General features: G+C 52.5%; 1 protein-coding gene across 1 annotated transcript in view; it reads left to right on the top strand.

The window, feature by feature from the left end:
• The first annotated feature begins 200 nt into the window (after positions 1-200).
• Positions 201-19,343, top strand: part of nedd9 (neural precursor cell expressed, developmentally down-regulated 9) — a 28,755-nt gene continuing 9,612 nt past the window's right edge. The window contains exons 1-2 of the mRNA XM_084484724.1: positions 201-338; positions 13,835-14,227. Coding sequence (XP_084340850.1) covers positions 327-338; positions 13,835-14,227 — 405 coding nt within the window. The 5' untranslated portion in view covers positions 201-326. The remainder of the gene's footprint in view (positions 339-13,834; positions 14,228-19,343) is intronic.

Genomic DNA, 19,343 nt, shown 5'->3' on the forward strand with positions numbered 1-19,343 from the left:
GAGGAAGGGGGGCTGCGGGGCGACGGGGAGGGACAAGCGATGCCGTTTGGACCAATAGGAAGCGTTACGTGCCTCGGAGCTGCGAGAGCGCACGTAGTAGACGCGAAGAGGTCTCGGAGAGAGTAGAGGACTGGCGCTCAGACCCCGTTAGAGACTCTATTGTGCGGATCACTGTGGTGCCGGAGACTTACTGCGTCGCTGTGAGTCTGCATGGGTCCCCAATAGCGCGGACCCCCATTCTGTATCCCCCCACCCCTGACGCGCGATAAGAGGATATTTCAAACTTTTCCGGAGTCAGAAGAGAGAAAACGACGCAGACGATCGCCATGAAATACAAAGTAAGTGGGGCGATGAAACAGGATCTCTTTAATCAGAGGCTACGATGGACGTATTTCCCTCTCGATGTGTTACTAAATTAGAGATGTTAAATATTAAGAGCGGTCTTGGTATAGGGTTAGACTTGAAACTTTCCTTGTCGCATGATCGCGTAAGGAGCCTTAAAGACTGAACGTGTTTGGTTTTAAACCTAACGGAGCAGATGGGGAAGTATTGCTTTAAAATGTGTGTGTGTGTGTGTGTGTGTGTGTGTGTGTGTGTGTGTGTGTGTGTGTGTGTGTGTGTGTGTGTGTGTGTGTGTGTGTGTGTGTGTGTGTGTGTGTGTGTGTGTGGAAATCCAGACGGACAGGAGAACTGTCCAGTGAATTGTCATTCTCCGTTCAGTGAAGCCTTCAGCTTCTCAGCTTCTCATCCAACAGTGCAACTTTAGAACAGCCGACCAGGAGAAACCTTGTTTTTTTGACTCTGTGCTACTCCGAGCAATACGACAGTGTAATAACAGGTCATCAAAAAAAATTGTACATCTTTTTGACAACACGACGTCAACCTGATGGACTATAATTGCGCATTGTGGGGTAGTAGTGATTTTGCCGTCTATCCGATTACGCGGTAGTAATTGAGATATGGGTAGTTTGGACACATATAATATGAGCTCTGCTTTCATGATACGGTCGCTGTCCTAAATTACGCCTTGCTGCTGACCCACCAGGTCTTTGGTCACTGGTCAGTCTTCTTCACCCGGGTACCGCTGACCCACCAGGTCTTTAGTCACTGGTCAGTCTTTACCCTGGTACCGCTGACGCACCGGGATGACTTGGCACGCAGATATGGACGGTCCCTTATCTGAAGTGGGTCAGGAGATTCGTCCTGATAAATCTGTCTATAATGGGTTTGGGACGTGCTTGTGATAGTGGCACTATCTTGTCCAGGAGTCCCTGTTGAAAATCAGTAGTCCGTCTGCGAATGTCAAAGTACAGATTATGCTGTGATTCTTTGTTGGGTAATGGTTTAGTTTAGTTTCAAAGCGTGATGGATTTCTTTAAAATAAAACTGTCTGTTGTCATGATGTCATAGCTCGTAGCCAATGGGACGATGCGGTTCCAACTACGGTGGTCTGGTCAAGGGGCCGTTGTGTTTACTCGAGGCTCTGGGAGTTGAAAAGGTTGGCTGACTAACTAGGCTGGTGCCACATAAGACCGTGTCTATAAACGCCCATATTTGGAAAGCAAACACAGGCAGCAGCCTTCTCCTGAGAACGTTTTTTTTCTAGGGGTTTTAGGTTCAGGATAATTACACTTTTACTGCTTTGCCTGCTTGCTCTCTGAGGCATTGAGTTAAAAACAGTTGTGCCCGATTGATTCTGTTCTAACCTCATTGTGACTTGATAAAACAGGGTGGTTATGTCCGTTTTGGTTGATGTTGGCAGTGGTGGACTTTGGTTTGAGAACTGTAGATGTCGTTTACTTTGTTATGTACTGACTTTATACACACACACACACACACACACACACACACACACACACACACACACACACACACACACACACACACACACACACACACACACACACACACACACAGTAGTGGTTTGGTCACCGGCCCAGGCAGAGATCAAGGTTTGCGTTTGAGCTATTTAGACAATGTGGATGATTCTAAAACAGAGCCATTAGTCATGCTTTTATTTTGAAAGAGTTACCGAACATCAGGCCCTTCCAAGATTCCGTTGCTTTTATCTGTTTGTCGGGATCAGAGACGTCGGTTTTGCATTCCGTTCAGCCTCGCTTGCTCCCGACAGCTGCGGTAAACAAGCACCTACTGAAGGAGGATGAGTACGACACAATGCCTTCCAACACTTTGTTTAGCTTGACTCCCTCCATGGACAACCTTTGAGCACCTTTTTCCTCTCCGATATGAAATATCGGACTATCGTCACGGTGACCCCCCCCCCCCCCTCCTCAGTCCCCACCCCGTGTGCAGCGAGCATCAAACCACGACCGTCTCTCCAGCGCTGTCCTCAGGCCCTCTCCCTCCACGCTACGATAACCTATCTGCCTGAAGCAATACAGGAAGAAGTGCGACATGGAGTGTGTGTGTAGAAAGAGAGAGAGAGAGGTAGAGAGAGGCAGAGAGAGAGTGAGAGGCAGAGAGAGCGAGAGAGAGAAAGAGAGGCAGAGAGAGAGATAGGCAGAGAGAGGCAAAGAAAGAGAGAGAGAGAGAGACGCCTCAGCATCTCACAGAGCGACACATTATGAGGCGACACACACCGTGTTCTCTGAGTACTGTGTGTCTTGCACAACGCCACAAGTTTAACTGCAGTTCAGCGCCATTAAATATTGACCAACCCCAGCCACATCGCCAAGACTCAGTGTCTGTGTATTCCTCTTAGCGCCGGTCAATTATTAATCACTGTATTAAGGGTTTGTGGTTTGTTGGAGGGGTCAAGTGTTTGCGGTCGGCTCACTGACATCGCTAGGGGGGTTAGAAGGACCTAGGGGAGGACAGGCCAGCAGGACCGCTAGCTCACAGCTGACCACCTGTTAGAGGAGAAAGAGAGAAAGAGAGACACACTCACACCAAGAGAGACAGACAGACAAACATACAAGGAGACAGACAGACAGACCTGTTAGAGGATGCCCAGAGAGAGAGAGAGAGAGAGACACACACCAAGAGAGACAGACAGACAGGGAGCCAGACATGCGATGCCCCTGTGCTAACCAATAGCGTTCCAGCGTTTCGTCCTGAGGGGAACCAGCTCCTCTTTTACACTCATATTTACCCTCCCGGGTCTTCTGTTACGATGCCACAAATAGCTCAAGAGCACTAAGGTAACCCTGAGTCCTGGCCCCTGTGTGTGTGTGTGTGTGTGTGTGTGTGTGTGTGTGTGTGTGTGTGTGTGTGTGTGTGTGTGTGTGTGTGTGTGTGTGTGTGTGTGTGTGTGTGTGTGTGTGTGTGTGTGTGTGTGTGTGTGTGTGTGTGTGTGTGTGTGTGTGTTCTTTCATATCATTTTCCCCTCGTTTTTCAATTTTCAGGCAGTGTTCCAAACATTGACAGAGAGAGAGGGAGAGAGAGAGAGAGAGCAACAAAGACAGAGAGAGGCATAGATAGAGGGATGAAAGAGACAGAGTTGAGATGAGAGAAACAGAGTGAGATGAGAGAGAGAGAGCGTGAGAGATGGAGAAGAGGGAGGAAGCCATTGTCCTCAGAGCCAGTGATTGAAGAGAAAGAGGGAGGGAGGGTGGGAGAGCGATGGAGGGGGAGAGCGAGGGGGGGAGGGCTGTATGATTGTGAAAAGGACTGAAGAGAAAATGAAAAGGATAGGAAGTTGAGAGGGTCGGAGTGAGGGGATGAAGGGAGGGGGAGGGAAAGCAGGGTATTGGGGGAGGGGGGGGGGGGGAGAATTAGGAGTCTGTGGAGCACGTCGTATGGCTGAGAACATTCCAGACTACCGAACTCTCAGGATGCGGAGGAGACGGACGCAAGAGTTTCAAGATGCCACCCGCCAACCCCCCCCCTCGTCAGCTTTCTAATGACTAGGTCTGCTGCAGCACGCAACAGGATGCCTGTGTGTGTGTGTGTGTGTGTAGATGGTATATTTGAGTGCATATGTCTGAGGGCATATGTTCGAGTGCATATATGTGTGTGTGTGTGTACACGCACACTCTTGTGGGGTGCATGTATGAGCACACAAGTGTGTGTGTGTGTGTGTGTATATGTTTTTTAAATGCACCAGCCTGCAGTATCAGCGGGGCGCTGCGTTGTGTAGAAGGAGCATTTCTCCAGAGACATGGGGAGTTTTTCAGACTGAAGAACATGCTTTGTACATGGGCCTCTGCTGACACCACACTAACACCAGGGTAACACCACACTAACACCACACCAACAGCACGCTAACAGGCTAACAGGCCTGTGGTCTGTGGTGTGGGTGCCACCTTGGCTCTCACGAGCTGCAACACCTTCAGTAGCAAGCAACGAGCTAAACCATCACATGGATTTACACAACACCAGCATTTAGCTCCTAGCTAATCAAGCCCGGTCTCTTAACAAGTACTTTAATAATTACACTGTGTTAATTCTACAAAATACTGGCGGTACACAATGAACATGTATTCAATGGCATCTCTTGTCTTTCAATGGCGTCCTTCTCTTCATCTTTACTTCATCACATAGTTCAATGTCACACAGTATGATGTAGTATGTTTACTGTCGTATAATTACAACAATACACTCAACCTTGTTATTATTCGAAAAGCATCCAAACACACATTCAGCACACCAACACTTAAAATGCGCCATTCCAATCCCTTTGCAATACACAATACACACATTCCGGGTTTCCCAGAAAGCAGGAGTTATGTTAGGAGCGTGAAGAGAGAGAGTTCCTCCGGTCTGTGTGAGTGCGGGCCCCTCCGGCCCCTGCTGGTTCCTCTCGACGGGGCCACACAGCATTACCATAAGAAAACAGTTGGAGGGGCCGGCCGTCTAGCAACCGAGTGGAGAGGAGAAAACTAACAGGGGGGGGGGGGGGGGTCGGAGGGGGGAGGAATCCCAGAGAGGAACGACCGGAACGTCTCGCCTGTCAGTTGGCTGGGCTGTGCGGAGGAAACACTTTTGCCACTTTTCTGCTTCGACGTGGAGAATCATAGAGGATGTTCATTTATTGGTCAGACTCAAACTGAACACCCCTGGATAGAATCCCCCTCCAACATATGGATAAACCATTTTCATCGTTATATTCAACTGCTGAATGCTGAGTTTTTGTATGTAAAGTGTCATTGTCAAATGAACTCAAATGAATAAAAACTAAGGCTGCTTCACATTCAATCCTGGCTCCACCACCACTATAGCTCCTCCCAGCGACCACGGTGCCAATAACAGTGCCAACTGGTACCAGTGCTACCTCCACCCGAACCACCACCACATCTCCGCCAGCCCACCGTCTCTCCTCGCATCCACCCAACAATCGCTGTGTTTGGTTGCCTTAGTGACCTGCGAGACACACTATGTACACACACACCGTGTGACGGGGAGTCAAACCTCCGCCGTATGACGGTGTTTGTACTGGCTGCCGGGTCGAGACCCCTTCCTGCTCGCCGGGGGGGGGGGGGTCCAACTCCGACGTATGCAGACCGCTCTGTATTCATGTCTCAGGAAGAGAGAGGCCAAGAGAGGAAAAACACACTATAGCAATGAAAACACAACCTTTAAATCTCATGCATTTAAAGCGCGGTGGTGGTGTCTCTCCTCCTATCGGTGAAGGGCAGCAGCCTGGCCCTGAGCCCGTGATAAGCTCGCCTGTGTTGGATGCCTCTGAGCGGAGCGTGAAATTGCGGCGACAGGGGATGCGCCTGCGTCTCATTGACTATCCCCCCGTATGCAAAACCCTCGGAGGTGGCGAGGCGGTGGATATCCGTACGGCAGTATGGCAAGTCTTGGAGGGGTATGGCGCTTTCAGGGATTAGTCTCCGTCTCTAGGGGGTTAAGACGGGGCTCTGCTGGTGGATCCTCACTTGGCATCTACAAAGTCTCCTCCAAAGCCCTCTCCTACCCCCTCGCCTCCCCCCTGTCACTCCCCGCCTCCCCCTCTCCATTGCTTCCCTGGCACTCTCCCCTTTCTCCCTCCCTATCTGTCTCACTACTCTTCGTCTGTTCCTCTTCTTCCTCCCCCTCTTCACTCAACCCCCCTCCCTCCCTCCCTCCCACACACACACACACACACACACACACTTGCTTACTTCTCTTCTTGTTTGATTACTCCTCCTTCTCTCCTTCCCTTGTTTACTCCCTCACCCCTCTCTTCCTTCCCATCCTCATCCCCTCACCCATTTCCTCCAATCCTTGCATCCTTCCTCCCTTCCCTTGCTCCCTCCTCCTCTTCTCCTACATCTCTTCCCCCCCTCCTTGATCACCCCCCCACCTCCCAATTCCTTCCTCCCTTGATTCATCCCCACTTCGCCCCCCTCCTCTCTCCCTCCTCCTCCCTCCACCTCCTCCTCCTCCACCCAGCCAGACTGATGGATTTGGATGCTGGCCCAGCACTGCCAACGCAGCCTAGATTCGTCGTCAGGCAGACCTGGCATGACTTGCAAATTATCCTTTAAAAAGACAGCAGTCACCTAACATGGCCGCCCACCCGCGTCAGTATATATATTTTTTTGGTGGCTTCTTCTTCTTCACACCATTCGAGACACCCCTTTGAAAGATTACACCCTGCATAGCTCCACTGTCCTGTTTTAGATTTACGTCCCCAGCTCTTCAAAGCAGTGTCCTGACTGGTTACAGATTTGGGACTGAGACGTATTTAGACAAGGTCTTCCGGAGTTGGGGATTGCATAAGAAAAAAGGGGGGAGGGGGGCAGACGTTCTAATCATTTTTGCCTTGAATTGACCTCAAAACCAAGAGAGTTGTGACCCAAGAGAATCTGAAGACGCTATAAACACTTAAGAACTGTTGGCTGCCAGACAGCGTCACATTCTGCAGCCCCTCCGTCTCTCCTAGACAATAGATGTTGATCTTATGGTGGCAATAACCTCAGCACATATTTAGCATAATCTGCATTGCTCTTGTGGATAAGAGTTTAACTCACTTTAGTCGCCGAGGAGGGGAATGTTTTGATGCAGAGTTCCCATGCGACAACTGACCACAAACTGACCGCTGACAAACTAAAGCATTCTGGGGGAGTTCTACGTACGACACAAACATCTCATCGCACAACTAAAGTGCATCAAGCACAGCAGTCAGCAGCGCTATGCGATCTCTGTGTCCCTCAGAGAGAAGCTATCATGTTGATAGCATCATGCTACCACCAGACTATCAAACTCCAGTTGAGATAATCAAGAGAGTGTGGTGGTGTTTCCCAGCATGCGTTGCGTCCTAAGACACAACAAGGCCCAGTGCAGCCTGTCAGAGGAACCGTTGCCATGCTCTGTGTGTGTATATGTTATGGCTGTGGGTGTGTGCCTTATCCCATCCCCTGTGCATCAGATGAGTGACTCACTCACTGCTGATAGAGATGAGGTCACGGAGTAACGGGGAATGACATGCAAACATATCAGTACACTCATTTGCTTGTGGTGATGACCGTGGAACAGAAATACACAATCGTGGTCACGGTCTGATTGTCCTCGATCGACTTAAAAGAGGCTCTTTTTGACGGCCGTCCCAAGTTCAGCGATCTCGATTCGCCCCGACATCTGTCCGACCACGGGGCGAGCTCCGAAGCGGGTCATGTGATCGCCATGGCTGGCGGTTTATGCTAATTAGCGATTGATTCCTGACCGCGTTCTAAGTGCCTGTAGCCGCGTGGTGGAGTATTGATTTACACACACGTACACAAGGCATCCGTCACCGTCACGCCGACGGCCGAGAGAGGCGGAAAGCGGCCTCCGTGGCGGAGGAAGTAATCACACACGCCCAAAGCAGGAGAACGCCAATGTTATGACATGGCACATTAGCGTTCGATTTGCCTTCTTCTTCTTCTTCTTCTTCTTCTTCTTCTTTGTCCTTCTCTTCCTTCTACAGAAATAGCCAGGGTGAAGCTTCACCCCAGCCTGCTGGGCAATTACGTTAATAGAGAGAGAGAGAGAGAGGGAGGACGAGAGAGAGAGAGAGAGTGAGAGCGAGCGTGAGAGAGCGAGAGAGTAGAAGAGAGAGGCTGTAATCAGTGGGTCGGCTCGCTTTGCCTGGAAAACACTCCAAACGAAGAAATTACCATGTAGTGAGCCCTCTGAGCGCTTTCCCACGGGTCAGCCGTACCCCCTCTCCTCCCCCTCCTCCCCCCTCGCCTCCCATCCCCCTCCCCCCTCACGGTCCATTTAGTTGAACTGCCTCTCACCCGGATCAGCCCCCAGCACACTGAGGCTCACCAGCCACCCCGCTCCTCAGCACCATCATTACTATAATTATTTTCTATATTTACCTGATGTGGAAATGAGGCCAAATGAGTGTGCTGGTTCAGCCGTGCTTCCCCACCACCACCACCACCAGCACCCTCCTCCACCCACAACCCCCCCCCCCCCCCCCCCCGAGTTTGTGGAGCAGTGGTACAGTCCTAATTCTCTCCCATCCACTGAGGTGAGGCTCAGGGATGTTCGGTTTATAGCAACAGTGCGGTGGTGATGATGCTCTTACAGTTGGGAACATACCAACGGCTTTGTGGGATACTCGCAGGGCGGAGACTTGTTTATACCAAACACCGGCTGGGATGGGGTTTGTCTAGTTCAGAGGGTGAGCTGTTGCTGTTGCCATGGGGATGTGGAGTTGTCCTGTTGTTGTTGTTTCGTGGGGCGGTGTTGGTGTGGTCGTGAACTGGGCTTCTCAACAGTGCCCCCCCCATCCACCACCCCCGTCCTAAGAGTGAGCTCATTCACCCTAGCCACCATCTCCATCTTGGTCCACACATTCCCCCAGAGAGAGAGCGGGCCAAAGCCACCCGAAGAGAGAGAGAGAGGCAAAGAGGGAGAGACAAAGAGGGAGGGAGAGAGAGGCAGAGAGGGAGAGACCAAAGGGAAAGAGAGAGAGGCAGAGAGGCAGAAAGGGAGAGAGAGGGAGAGAGAGGAAGAGAGGGAGAGACCAGAGGGAGAGAGGCAGAGAGAGAGGGAGAGACCAGAGAAACTAGAGAGACCAGAGAGAGAGATTGACTCGCTGAACGCTAAGGTGGGGCTCCTTTCAGTGGAACCGTTACGCAATGGCCGGTCTTTTTAGTTCTGGCCCGGTCAGCAGCACACCCTCCCCCCCGGCCCCCCCCTCTCAGTACAGCAGTGAGGGCCACTGTTTGTGCGATGAGACACCAGTGGAAAGTGCTCTGTTTGCTGTCTGGGGGCCCCTGCCTCCTTCCCTCTCTCCCCCCCACACTCACACACTCTCTGGAAGGGGGCCAGCTTGGGAGCCCGCCACCCCTGGACCCGGGTCTGGTTCTGGGGGTCTGGGTTCAGAATCCCCCCAGGTGTGTGATGGGGGGGTGCTCGAGCCGTGTACGATTTCCACGCTCGGTAATGAGAAAAACATGGCCGCACGTGCGCCCTCGTCCAAGGGCCAGATGTTTCCAAGGGCCCTTTACGGCAACACCAGACTGTCTGGTCTATTAGTGTGTGTGTGTGTGTGTGTGTGTGTCTGTGTGTGTTTATCTGAACTCTTAACTGCCTTAATATTGTCCTACACTTAAAACATTAGATCACATCCGAAAACTGAATTTTTGATCAACAACAGTGAAAGAAAATTGTCCTTGACTCGCACTAAAAAACATCAAAACAAACAATTCACAAACAACAAAAAACTGCAAAATCACAAAGAGATAAAGTGAGCCGGAGAGACTTATTTCACGGTAAGAATGGCAACAGCGCTGGGAAATATAAGGCGTCAAGTTCAATACCGCGCCACTTAAAATAACGCCCTGATGCTCGCCAAACCGCCACGTTTAATCGCCCAGACACATTCTGGAACTTTCCCCGGGTTCTGTCGGTGGCGGGGCCCGCAGCGGCCCTGCATGTCTGAGAGCTTTAAACAGCCTGTGAACGCGGCGCGCTTCCTGGAACCCGCCGGCGAGGATCCCAGCGTGAGGAATGAGTCGTCGGGGGCCCTCCCTGACAAATGACAAACACATGTGTTTACGGCCCTGGGAGCAGTGGGGGGGGAGAGAGGGCGGAGAGAGGGAGGCAGGACTCTGTGTAGTAGTAGGGGCCCGGGGGCCTGGTGTTTACCCCCGTGTTCTGACGCCCAGCGGTAATACCCGGGTTCACCTGCTCCGATTACATGTGTGAGGCGACCGGCGACAACACAACAACAAACAAACGCACACAAAGAAGAGGAATTGTCCGCCCGCTTTTAAGTGGCGGCTTCTACAGGGGATTTGTTTACCAGGGGCCCGACCTGTGTGGGGGCCGCTCCAGAGCATCTCTTAGAGCCATAGCATCTAGAGCCATAACATCTCCTAAAGCCATAGCATCTCCTTGAGCCATAGCTTCCTCGATTCGTAGCTTCAACTATTTCCAGTGTATAAATAGCTATAAAGACATTCAGATGTTTTGGCTTGTATTTAGTTGAAGCTCAACAAGTTGTAGCAGTGATCGGTTTGATTTAATGAATACCCCATCAAAGGAGGAAGCAGGAAGAGAAAGAGCCGGGAAAGAACTGTTTAGTCTGCCGTTCTCTGTGGCCCTGGAACAAACAACAACAGCACATGAAGAGTGTTTGTCGAAGGACTTTTCCATGAACTGGTTCTCGCTCGGTTGGAAAGTCCAGCAGCTGGACGCAGTTAAATGGATGCCCGTGAGGATGATGATGATTATACTCCTGCTGTTAGCAGTATTTCCCTGACTGAAGTACACTTAAGAGACAAACGCAAGATAAAAGAGTACTGACTCATCCCAATGAGTTTTAATTTCTACAACCTTCACACTTATTTGGATTTGGTCCAATCCATTTTAGAAACAGAAACGTAGAATTTTATGCATGAACTCTTCAAGAGTCAGCATGTTTGAAAAATGATATATACGTTGTTTATACTGAGAGTCGAGGCGACCATTTTCCTTTAGCTCCTACCTCCCCCATGGCTACGTGCCGCCGCGCTGGGCTGAAGCTAACCCAGATCTATCTCTGTGTTCATGTTTCCCTGTCGTCAGAGCACAGGCTCTTGTTGTTCAGGCGGGTGATTAGGCTCCCAGATCACTGTAATTAGGGCAGGCCAGGGAGCCTGTCTGTCCTTGTGTATTCCTGGGAGGACGTGCAGAACCGGGGAGTTCACCCTGGCGGACTCAAACCACAGTGCTAGTCTGCAGCACAGCGATAGTACTTCTGGATTCACAGCCTCACTCAGTCTATTGTCTCCAATCACGCCGGCCTTCGTATCTAGACACGGAAACACCGTCTGCATCTCAACATCTTATCAGGGGAGTGAGAAGTTCCCTCCGCAGAATAAGTAACATAATAACAATAAGTTGTGTTAGTAGCGTCTCAGTGGCACCACCGGTGGCTGTGATTGGATCCTTGCAAACCACCAAGTATCAATATCCCCTCTAATTGGTCAACGATGACGTGTCAGGTCACACTTAAGCCCGGTTGGACCAGTTGGGGGGCAGCATCGCAGAAACGTCACTGCTGGATTCCCTATCAGTTTAATAGCGTCCGTCTCAGTCCTGACAGATCTTTACCATTTCCGGAACTAGCCGTACTCAGCACAACAGGGCTATGAACCAGTTTAGCATACCTTAATAGCAAAGCTTAATAGTGATGAATAGTGCCTTGCTGTAGGAGCCGGTGGGTAGCCATGCAGGACAGGATGGTGGGGGTGGTGGGGTCGGGGCAGGGGGCGGAGGGCCGTGGGAGAGGTTTTGCGTCTGGGTGTTGCCCACTCGAGGCTGTGACATAACTGACGTTGAGAGACAATAGCCAGCTGGACCAGGCCCCGGCTGGGCTGATAACTACATTACCCAGCGGACAACAGGTTCCCATGGGAACAGGGGAACATGCAGCCCCAGGTAGGAAGGATAAAAACACAGCTGGGGGAAGAAGTAATCTTCACAAACACCAGCACACACCCGGTTCCTTCCCAGTTACTTCCTGGTTCCCACGTGACGAAGCAAAGACCACACGGGGAACAAAGAGTTCACCCCGGACCACAAAGGGGAAGAGGTTTAAGAAAGGCTTGTCTTGGATAAACTGACGAAATCCAGTTCATCTTCGTGTGTGTGTGTGTGTGTGTGTGTGTGTGTGTGTGTGTGTGTGTGTGTGTGTGTGTGTGTGTGTGTGTGTGTGTGTGTGTGTGTGTGTGTGTGTGTGTGTGTGTGCGGGTGCATTATTACATTATTGTGCGCGTGTTAAAAGGTCACGCACATTGCACACCCTCCTCCGTCCCTGATTGGCCCAAGCGCTATTGTTTTCCCCCTACGAGTCCGCCACGGTCTTGCCTCAGATCTGGAATCCGGGCCGGTGTCCCAGGATGATCCGATACCCGGGGTGATTCTTCCAGCCACAAGGACTCACCGTGCGGAGAGATGATGACTTTATGAAGACGTACAGAAAGATGATCCAAAATCTGCGGTGTTCCTCTGCACTCTCCGCAGTGCTCGGGGCCTTTGGACTGGGCTCGTGCCATGAGTTCATTTCCTTTTATTTTCTTGGGAAGAAAATCTTAAAAGGCGTTTTCATGAAATTTCTAAAGCAGTGGTAGATAACAGCAAAGCGTGCAATGTTTTGATTTTGAAATGTGCGCGATTCGCTTCTGACGATGTTACAACCTCAATCAGAGTTAATTTTCCTACGGGACGGGAGGAAGAGAGCGTCGAGTTAAATCCGTCTTAAGGAAGTCACGGAGATCATGTGAGAAAATCTCTCCTAATCCTCATCAGGAGCTCGCATTAAAATGGCATTGAGCGATGAGGACGAGGAGGAGGAGGAAGAGGAGTAGGAGGAGGAGGAGGCCTGTTAACGTCGGTCCCTCTCGCGTAGAGCCGAGTGAATATCAAGAGGAAAAAAAAGAGAGAGCAAACGACCGACACCGGCCGCCGCCGTACGAGAGGCCGTAGGGGAATACGAGTGCGATGCATTAGCCCGGCCAATTAGCACTAATCTCCTCCTGCATGGAGAACAGTGTCCTCCCCGATTTTTCATTTTTTAATCTCCAGATCTGTGGTTTTAGGTCTTTATCTCAGAACCATTTGCAAGCCTGTTAGGTAGCCGGTGGCCCGAAGCGTTGCCCTGGCCCGACGCAATCCTATTAGGTTCAAATCACTTTGAAAGACATCTGGCGTGGAACCGCGGGCTAAAGCAATTTGCATTGTAATTACGAGCGAGGCGGGAAGTGCTTTAGCGAGGTATTATTCGCCATGACTAATGTCGCCACGCCGTGGAGTTTGTAACGATATCAACTTTGGGGTTTCCTCTAGGTTTGGGAGTGACACGTGTTAGCTATTTTCCGAAAGCAAATTCACACAGAGCCGTATGAATCATGTGAGCATAGCTTAATAGCTGACAGGATTTCCTCTGGGTTGAATAACAGCTGTCTCCGAAACACACATGTTAGCATTTTCCGCAAACCAGCCGTACTTAACACAATTCTGGCTAATAATAATCCTGATAACCTAGCTTAGAGTAAACACGGCTGCAGATGATTCCAAAAATAACCAGACCTAGCTACAAATAACCAGGGCTAGCTACATCAGCTGACATCCCAGCAGTGCCTAGCACAACAGGGCTGGCTACATCAGCTTACATCACAGTTTCATGGCTCAGTGCTAATGTCGCTAACCGCTATCCCCCTCCCTCCTTGTTAGCTGATGTTAGCTACATCAACTAACCCCACAATAGTTTCAGAGGGTCGCTGCTAATGTCGCTAACCGCTACCTCCCCTCCTTGTTAGCTGATGTTAGCTACATCAATGAACAGAGAGAGAGAGAGCTAACAGGGAGAGAGCTGACGTTAGCTCCATCAGCTAACACCACAACAGTTTCAGAGAAATGGTGCTAATGTCGCTAACCGCTATATCCCCCCCCCCTGTTTCCCCAGAACCTGATGGCGAAGGCGCTCTACGACAACGTGCCCGAGTCCCCTGAGGAGCTGGCCTTCCGGAAGGGCGACATCCTGTCGGTCATCGAGCAGAACACGGGCGGGCTGGAGGGCTGGTGGCTCTGCTCGCTGCACGGCCGCCAGGGCATCGCCCCCGGCAACCGCCTCAAGCTGCTCATCGGGCCCCTGTTCGAGGCCCAGGTCAACCCCACCCCCAATCCGGCCAGGGCCCCGTCCCCCGCCGCCTCCGCCCAGGGGGGCCCTGCGGCGGGCTACCAGCAGCAAGGGGCCGGGGTGTACCAGGTGCCCCCCTCCCCGGCGCAGGCAGACGTGTACCAGGTGCCCCAGCGGAGCGCCGCCCTGCTGGCCACCCCGGACACCACGCCCACCAGGGTGAGAGAGAGAGAGAGAGAGAGAGAGAGAGAGAGAGAGAGAGAGAGAGAGAGAGAGAGAGAGAGAGAGAGAGAGAGAGAGAGAGAGAGAGAGAGAGAGAGAGAGAGAGAGAGAGAGAGAGAGCGCAAATGGGGCATAAAAGTTGTGACAGAGGGTGTGTGTTATATGAGCAGAGATCAATGTAGTGAGTCGGTACAGGGATGGAACACATGGAGATGGAGTTAAACAACACCAAAGTTAAACAATAACACATCACCCAGGGTGTGCTTTGCCCGGCCTGCTGTGTACGGAAACATGTTCAACCCATGGGACAATCATGTCCGCTCACCTTCACTCTGATTGAAGAGGCCAGAGCCCAGAGGCCAGAGGGATTATGGGTAATCACTGTGGACAGAGTGGCAGGGTGTTTGTCTGAGTTCGGTGGCACCCACCACAGAACTCCTCTAGTGTTTTTGTGTTCAATGACACACGAGCCCTGATTGGCTGAGCTTGGACCAGGGCCGCCACAGAGAGCCGCAGGGCAGAGCAGAGTTGTGCGACACATGGGAAAGAGAGCAGCTCCAAACTGGGCCTTGGTTTACGGTCGAGCCCAGCTGCAGGGCCCGGGTCGTCCCCTCGTTCTAAAGAGGTAGAGGGAAGTGGCCGGGTTTGGCTTGGCCGGGGCAGGCAGTAAATGTATTTCTTTCCATTTCGATCGGGCCGGTGGCCGCGTGTATTTCGAGGTCCGAGGGCCGGTCACTATAAAAGAACGACCGAGAGAGATGAGGCTCCATTTTGTTGTTTCGCTCTGGGTTAGAGATGGCAGTATATAATCACACAGTCGTGGGGTTTTCCCCCGGTTCTCAGAATAAATTGCGAGTGTGACAGTGTGAGAGAGTGCGCATGTGTGTGCATGCGTGCGTGCGTGCTCGTGTGTGTGGCTGTGTGTGTGTGATTGACTGTGTGTGTGTGTGTCTGTGTATGTATGTATGTGTGTGTTTGTGGTTCTCCGTGCGTGTGTGTTAACTCTCACACTGCAGTCGTGTGAGCGCTTCTCTTTTCGGTCAGAGGGGCTGAAGGGTGAGGAAATTAAAACGCAGTGGAAGGAGAAGGCCGGGGTGTAATGAGGCGTTCAGAGGCTCCGCTGCGTCAGGGCGTCAGGCCGGGGGAGACGGCCTCTCATTATAGACGAGGAGCGCTCTACGATCTACGATCCAGAGGCGTCTCTCTTACTGCGGGGAGTGGGCCGAAGTGTGTGTGTGTGTGTGTGTGTGTGTGTGTGTGTGTGTGTGTGTGTGTGTGTGTGTGTGTGTGTGTGTGTGTGTGTGTGCGTGTGCGTGTGGAGAGGGGGGAGGGGGGAGGGTGGGAGGAGAAAAGTGGTGAGATAAGCCTCTCTGAAACCCTCAGGCGTGGGGGAGGCAAGGGGAGGGGGATGGGGGAGGTGGACTGGCTCAGAATCACAGACCTGTCAATCACTGAATGTGCATGAGTGCACACACACACACACACACACACACACACAAAATATACACATATCAGCACACATGCCAGGAAGCAGGGGAACCTCAACATATGAAAACACACACACACACACACACACACACACACACACACACACACACACACACACACACACACACACACACACACACACACACACACACACTCTGGTTGTACTTTGTGGAGAAATTGCATTAACATATTCTCAGCCACCTCTTAGACTCCAGTGATAACATGGAAAATATAATGTGCTCCTCATGAAAGAGGCTCTTGTGCTGAAAACTCCAAGGGTGAAATTATAGCGTTTAGCAGGAATTAAATTAGGTCTCGGACATTTAGCTTACCCTCCAATCTGTGGTCGCCGAAGTGGGGACATTTGCAGCCACTTTTCAGTCTATCAAAGCATGAAATCGCCTGTGTGTACGTGCAAGTGTTTCTGTGTGTGTGTGTGTGTGTCTCTCTCTCTAAAGGTTTTTGTATCTTCGTGAGCGTTTGTACGTGGTTTTGTATGTGCATGCCTGTTTTCATAGGCTTTTGTCTGCGTGTGTGTGTGTGTGCGTTTCGTGTGTGTGTGTGTGCATGCGTTTCATGTGTGTATGTGTGTGTATGTGTGTCAATGCATGTTTTTACTGTGTGCATACGAGGATTCACGTCTCATCCCACATCCCATGACCCAGTTCATGTTTCCTTTTAAAAACCTCTCGTTGAAAAGTCCCCAGTCAACTCTGTCCTCCCCGGCATCAGCCCCAACACTCTGGCCGTGTACGCTGTGCTTTAAGAGACACGTCATTTCAAATAATCATCGACTGCCGCGAGGCAGAAACTTACGGCCCGACGAGCTTCGGAAAACCCCCTTCGTGACCGGTTTACTTAGTAAGAGAGCAAGAGTGTTCAAGCAATACAATTGTCGTTCAAAAAAACCCTAAAGACAGTCCTTCCTATGTTGTGGTACCGTGCGCGTTTTGAGTTTTTATGTTGTGTTGTTTCGTGTTGCGTCCTGTTGCATTGTGGCATACCATGTGGGGGGGGGGGGGGGTGTGCGCGCATGGGGGGCCGGGGGGGGGGGGGCGGTGTGTGTGCGCGCATGGGGGGCCGGGGGGGTGGGGGGCGTGCTCCCTGTTTGTGGAGCTCATGAGCCAAAACAGGGTTTTTCCTTTCAGGACTTATCGGGCGAACGCAGGAGGGCAAAAAACGAGCACACGCACGCCGAGGGGAGCGTGGACAAAACACGAGCTCCCGCTGGCTCAACTACGACGAAGCCCTCCTAGTCTGATAATCCCCTCTCATATTACCCTAGTCGCCCCCGCCCCCCCCCCCCCCCCCACCCCACCCCACCCCAGATCCTCCACGTCCGTCAACATGTGTGTGCATCCACATGCACGCACCCACGTGCACGCCCCCCACGTTGCACGCGTATATTTGTTCCCTCGGCCCTGACGGTGAGAACCCAGCTCTGCGGGGCTGGCTGTCATGCCAGTCATGCCCTTCATGTGGTGGGAGGCCTCCACATGTAAGGTCAGACTGAGGTTTGGTGTTTTGCTGCCTTTTTTCCGGGGGCCGCTCCGGCTTTGGTTTGCTCTGTGCCGCCGTGGCCTTGTCCTGGGGTGAACCTCCAGGGCAGGGCGGGGGTGAGAGCATCCGAGGGCCCCCACACAGGGCCCCCCCCACCCTGAGTGGCACCAGCTTGTGGAAGACGTTTGCCTTGGGGGGGGAGGGCCCCTTCTCTCCCCCCCCCCCCCCCCCCCCCACACACACACAAAGAGTCCTCTGAATGGGCGGGGGCTGGGACCAGTGTCGTAGGCCCTCCATCACACGCTGTTGTTAGGAGGCCTCATTAGTCATCCCGCTCCCTCTTTGATTTATCCCCGGCTCTGAAAGGTGGTTGTGTTCCTCCTCCCGCTCTCCAACTCCCTCTGCTCCCCGTCTCCCTCTCTCCTCCTCCTTCTCCTGCTCTGACTCAGACTCTGAGGTCAACGTTCTCAAGGAACCAGGGGGAGGGGTTCAAAGATCACGGGCCTTTCCCCGTCGTCTTATCTTCACCCTCCTCCCAGGCCATTGTGTGTTTGTGTGTGTGTTTGTGTGTGCGTTTGTGTATTCACACACTTCCTGTAGCCCCGTCTATGGGCATTTCCTCCTTGATTGGCTCAGTCCCCCTCCTGTTGTTCCAATAAGTCTCTTCGACCTCGCCATGGCGACACTGGGGGCTAATCAACGTCCCGCTAATCAACTCCCAGGGAGGAAGTCAGCGCAGTCCCCACCGCGTTTATGGACTCCTCGACCCCGGGGCAGCGGGCGTGGCGGCTGGTTCTTGATAAGGCCTTCAGAGGGAGACTCTGGTTATCAGTAACGAATGGGCTGTTATTGGTTCGGCTCAAGGAGCAGGGTACACTGCCACCCCGCCCCGCCCGGCTAATCCCGGTCAGGGAGATGTGAGCGGCAGATAAGGGAACGACCCTTTCCTTCAGCGCTCACCTCCCATTCAGGGGCCTGTCCGCTCCCCCCCCCCCCCTCCTCACCGCTTTGTCACTCCGTGATGAATCGCCGGCCCGGCGAGGTTTGACCGCGAGGGCAGGGCCGTAAATCTGGTCGGGTTAAGAACCTGCAGGAACCCGCTGCCCTCCGGCGGGCTGGGGCCTCGAGGTGAGAGGGAGGGCGTGGGGCGGAGGCAGGAAATGCTTTGCTGAGAGGTAACATTTCTTCCCTGTTGGGGTCGTAACGCTCCTCGTCTTCTCTGGGATTAACCCCCTTCCCCCCTGCTCGCTGCTTTCGTCCCGACATCGGCGGAGCAATTGTCTCCCGATAATCGTCCTTCCTCGAAAGCCGACACGAGAAGCGAATAGTTTTTTTTTAACGTTTTAACTTATCTCCGTTTTGGATAATCGCGTTAAAACTGCGGCTTGCGGTGTTGTGGATTAAAACTCTAGTCGGATCGGGGTGTTCTGATCCTTATTAGTCCTTCCAATCAGGGTATCCTCTTATCACCCCCCCTCTCCGTTCCTCTCTGTTTTGCTCCTGCCTCCCCCTCCCATCTCCCACCCTGAGCTGGCTGACGGTCTTGTGGGATGCCAGACTTAATTACCTGCAGTAATGAGTTTGCCGCCTTAATAGGCCAGCGCGGCTCCGAGCACTGGGCGACGGAAACATTATCTCTCCGTGTACGAAGGGAGGAAGGAAGGGTGGGGGTGGTGTGTTGAGGGAGGGGGGGGGGGGGGGGGAAGATGCTGAGAAATTAGCTGGAAAAACACTGAGCGCTACATGTCCTCAGAGTGGCATCCAGGGGCGTCTCAGCAGAACGAGCGTGTTGTCATGGTGCTGAAACGACTCCCCCGGGGTTAGAGAGCGAGCTTCAAACCTAACGCCGGCGCTGCTTGGGTGGTGCAGAGATACTCCGGGAATACGAGGAGAGGATCGCATTCCCCGTCTCCCCCGTTTTTGGGGGGTGCTGGGGGGGGCTTAACCTTGGCTTGGCGGGTCACCTTTAGTTACCGGTGCTGATGGAAGCAAGAGGTGGTTCGGGGGGGGGAGTGAGGGTGAGGAGGGGGGAGGGAGGTGATGGAGGAGGCGAGGAGAGATAGGGGGGACTCTGACCTTGTACACCGCCATGAAGCATTGGTGTAAAGGGGGAGTGATGAAAGCA

The sequence above is a fragment of the Micromesistius poutassou genome (genome assembly GCF_964030765.1).
Source record: "Micromesistius poutassou genome assembly, chromosome: 20".
NCBI lineage: Eukaryota > Metazoa > Chordata > Actinopteri > Gadiformes > Gadidae > Micromesistius > Micromesistius poutassou.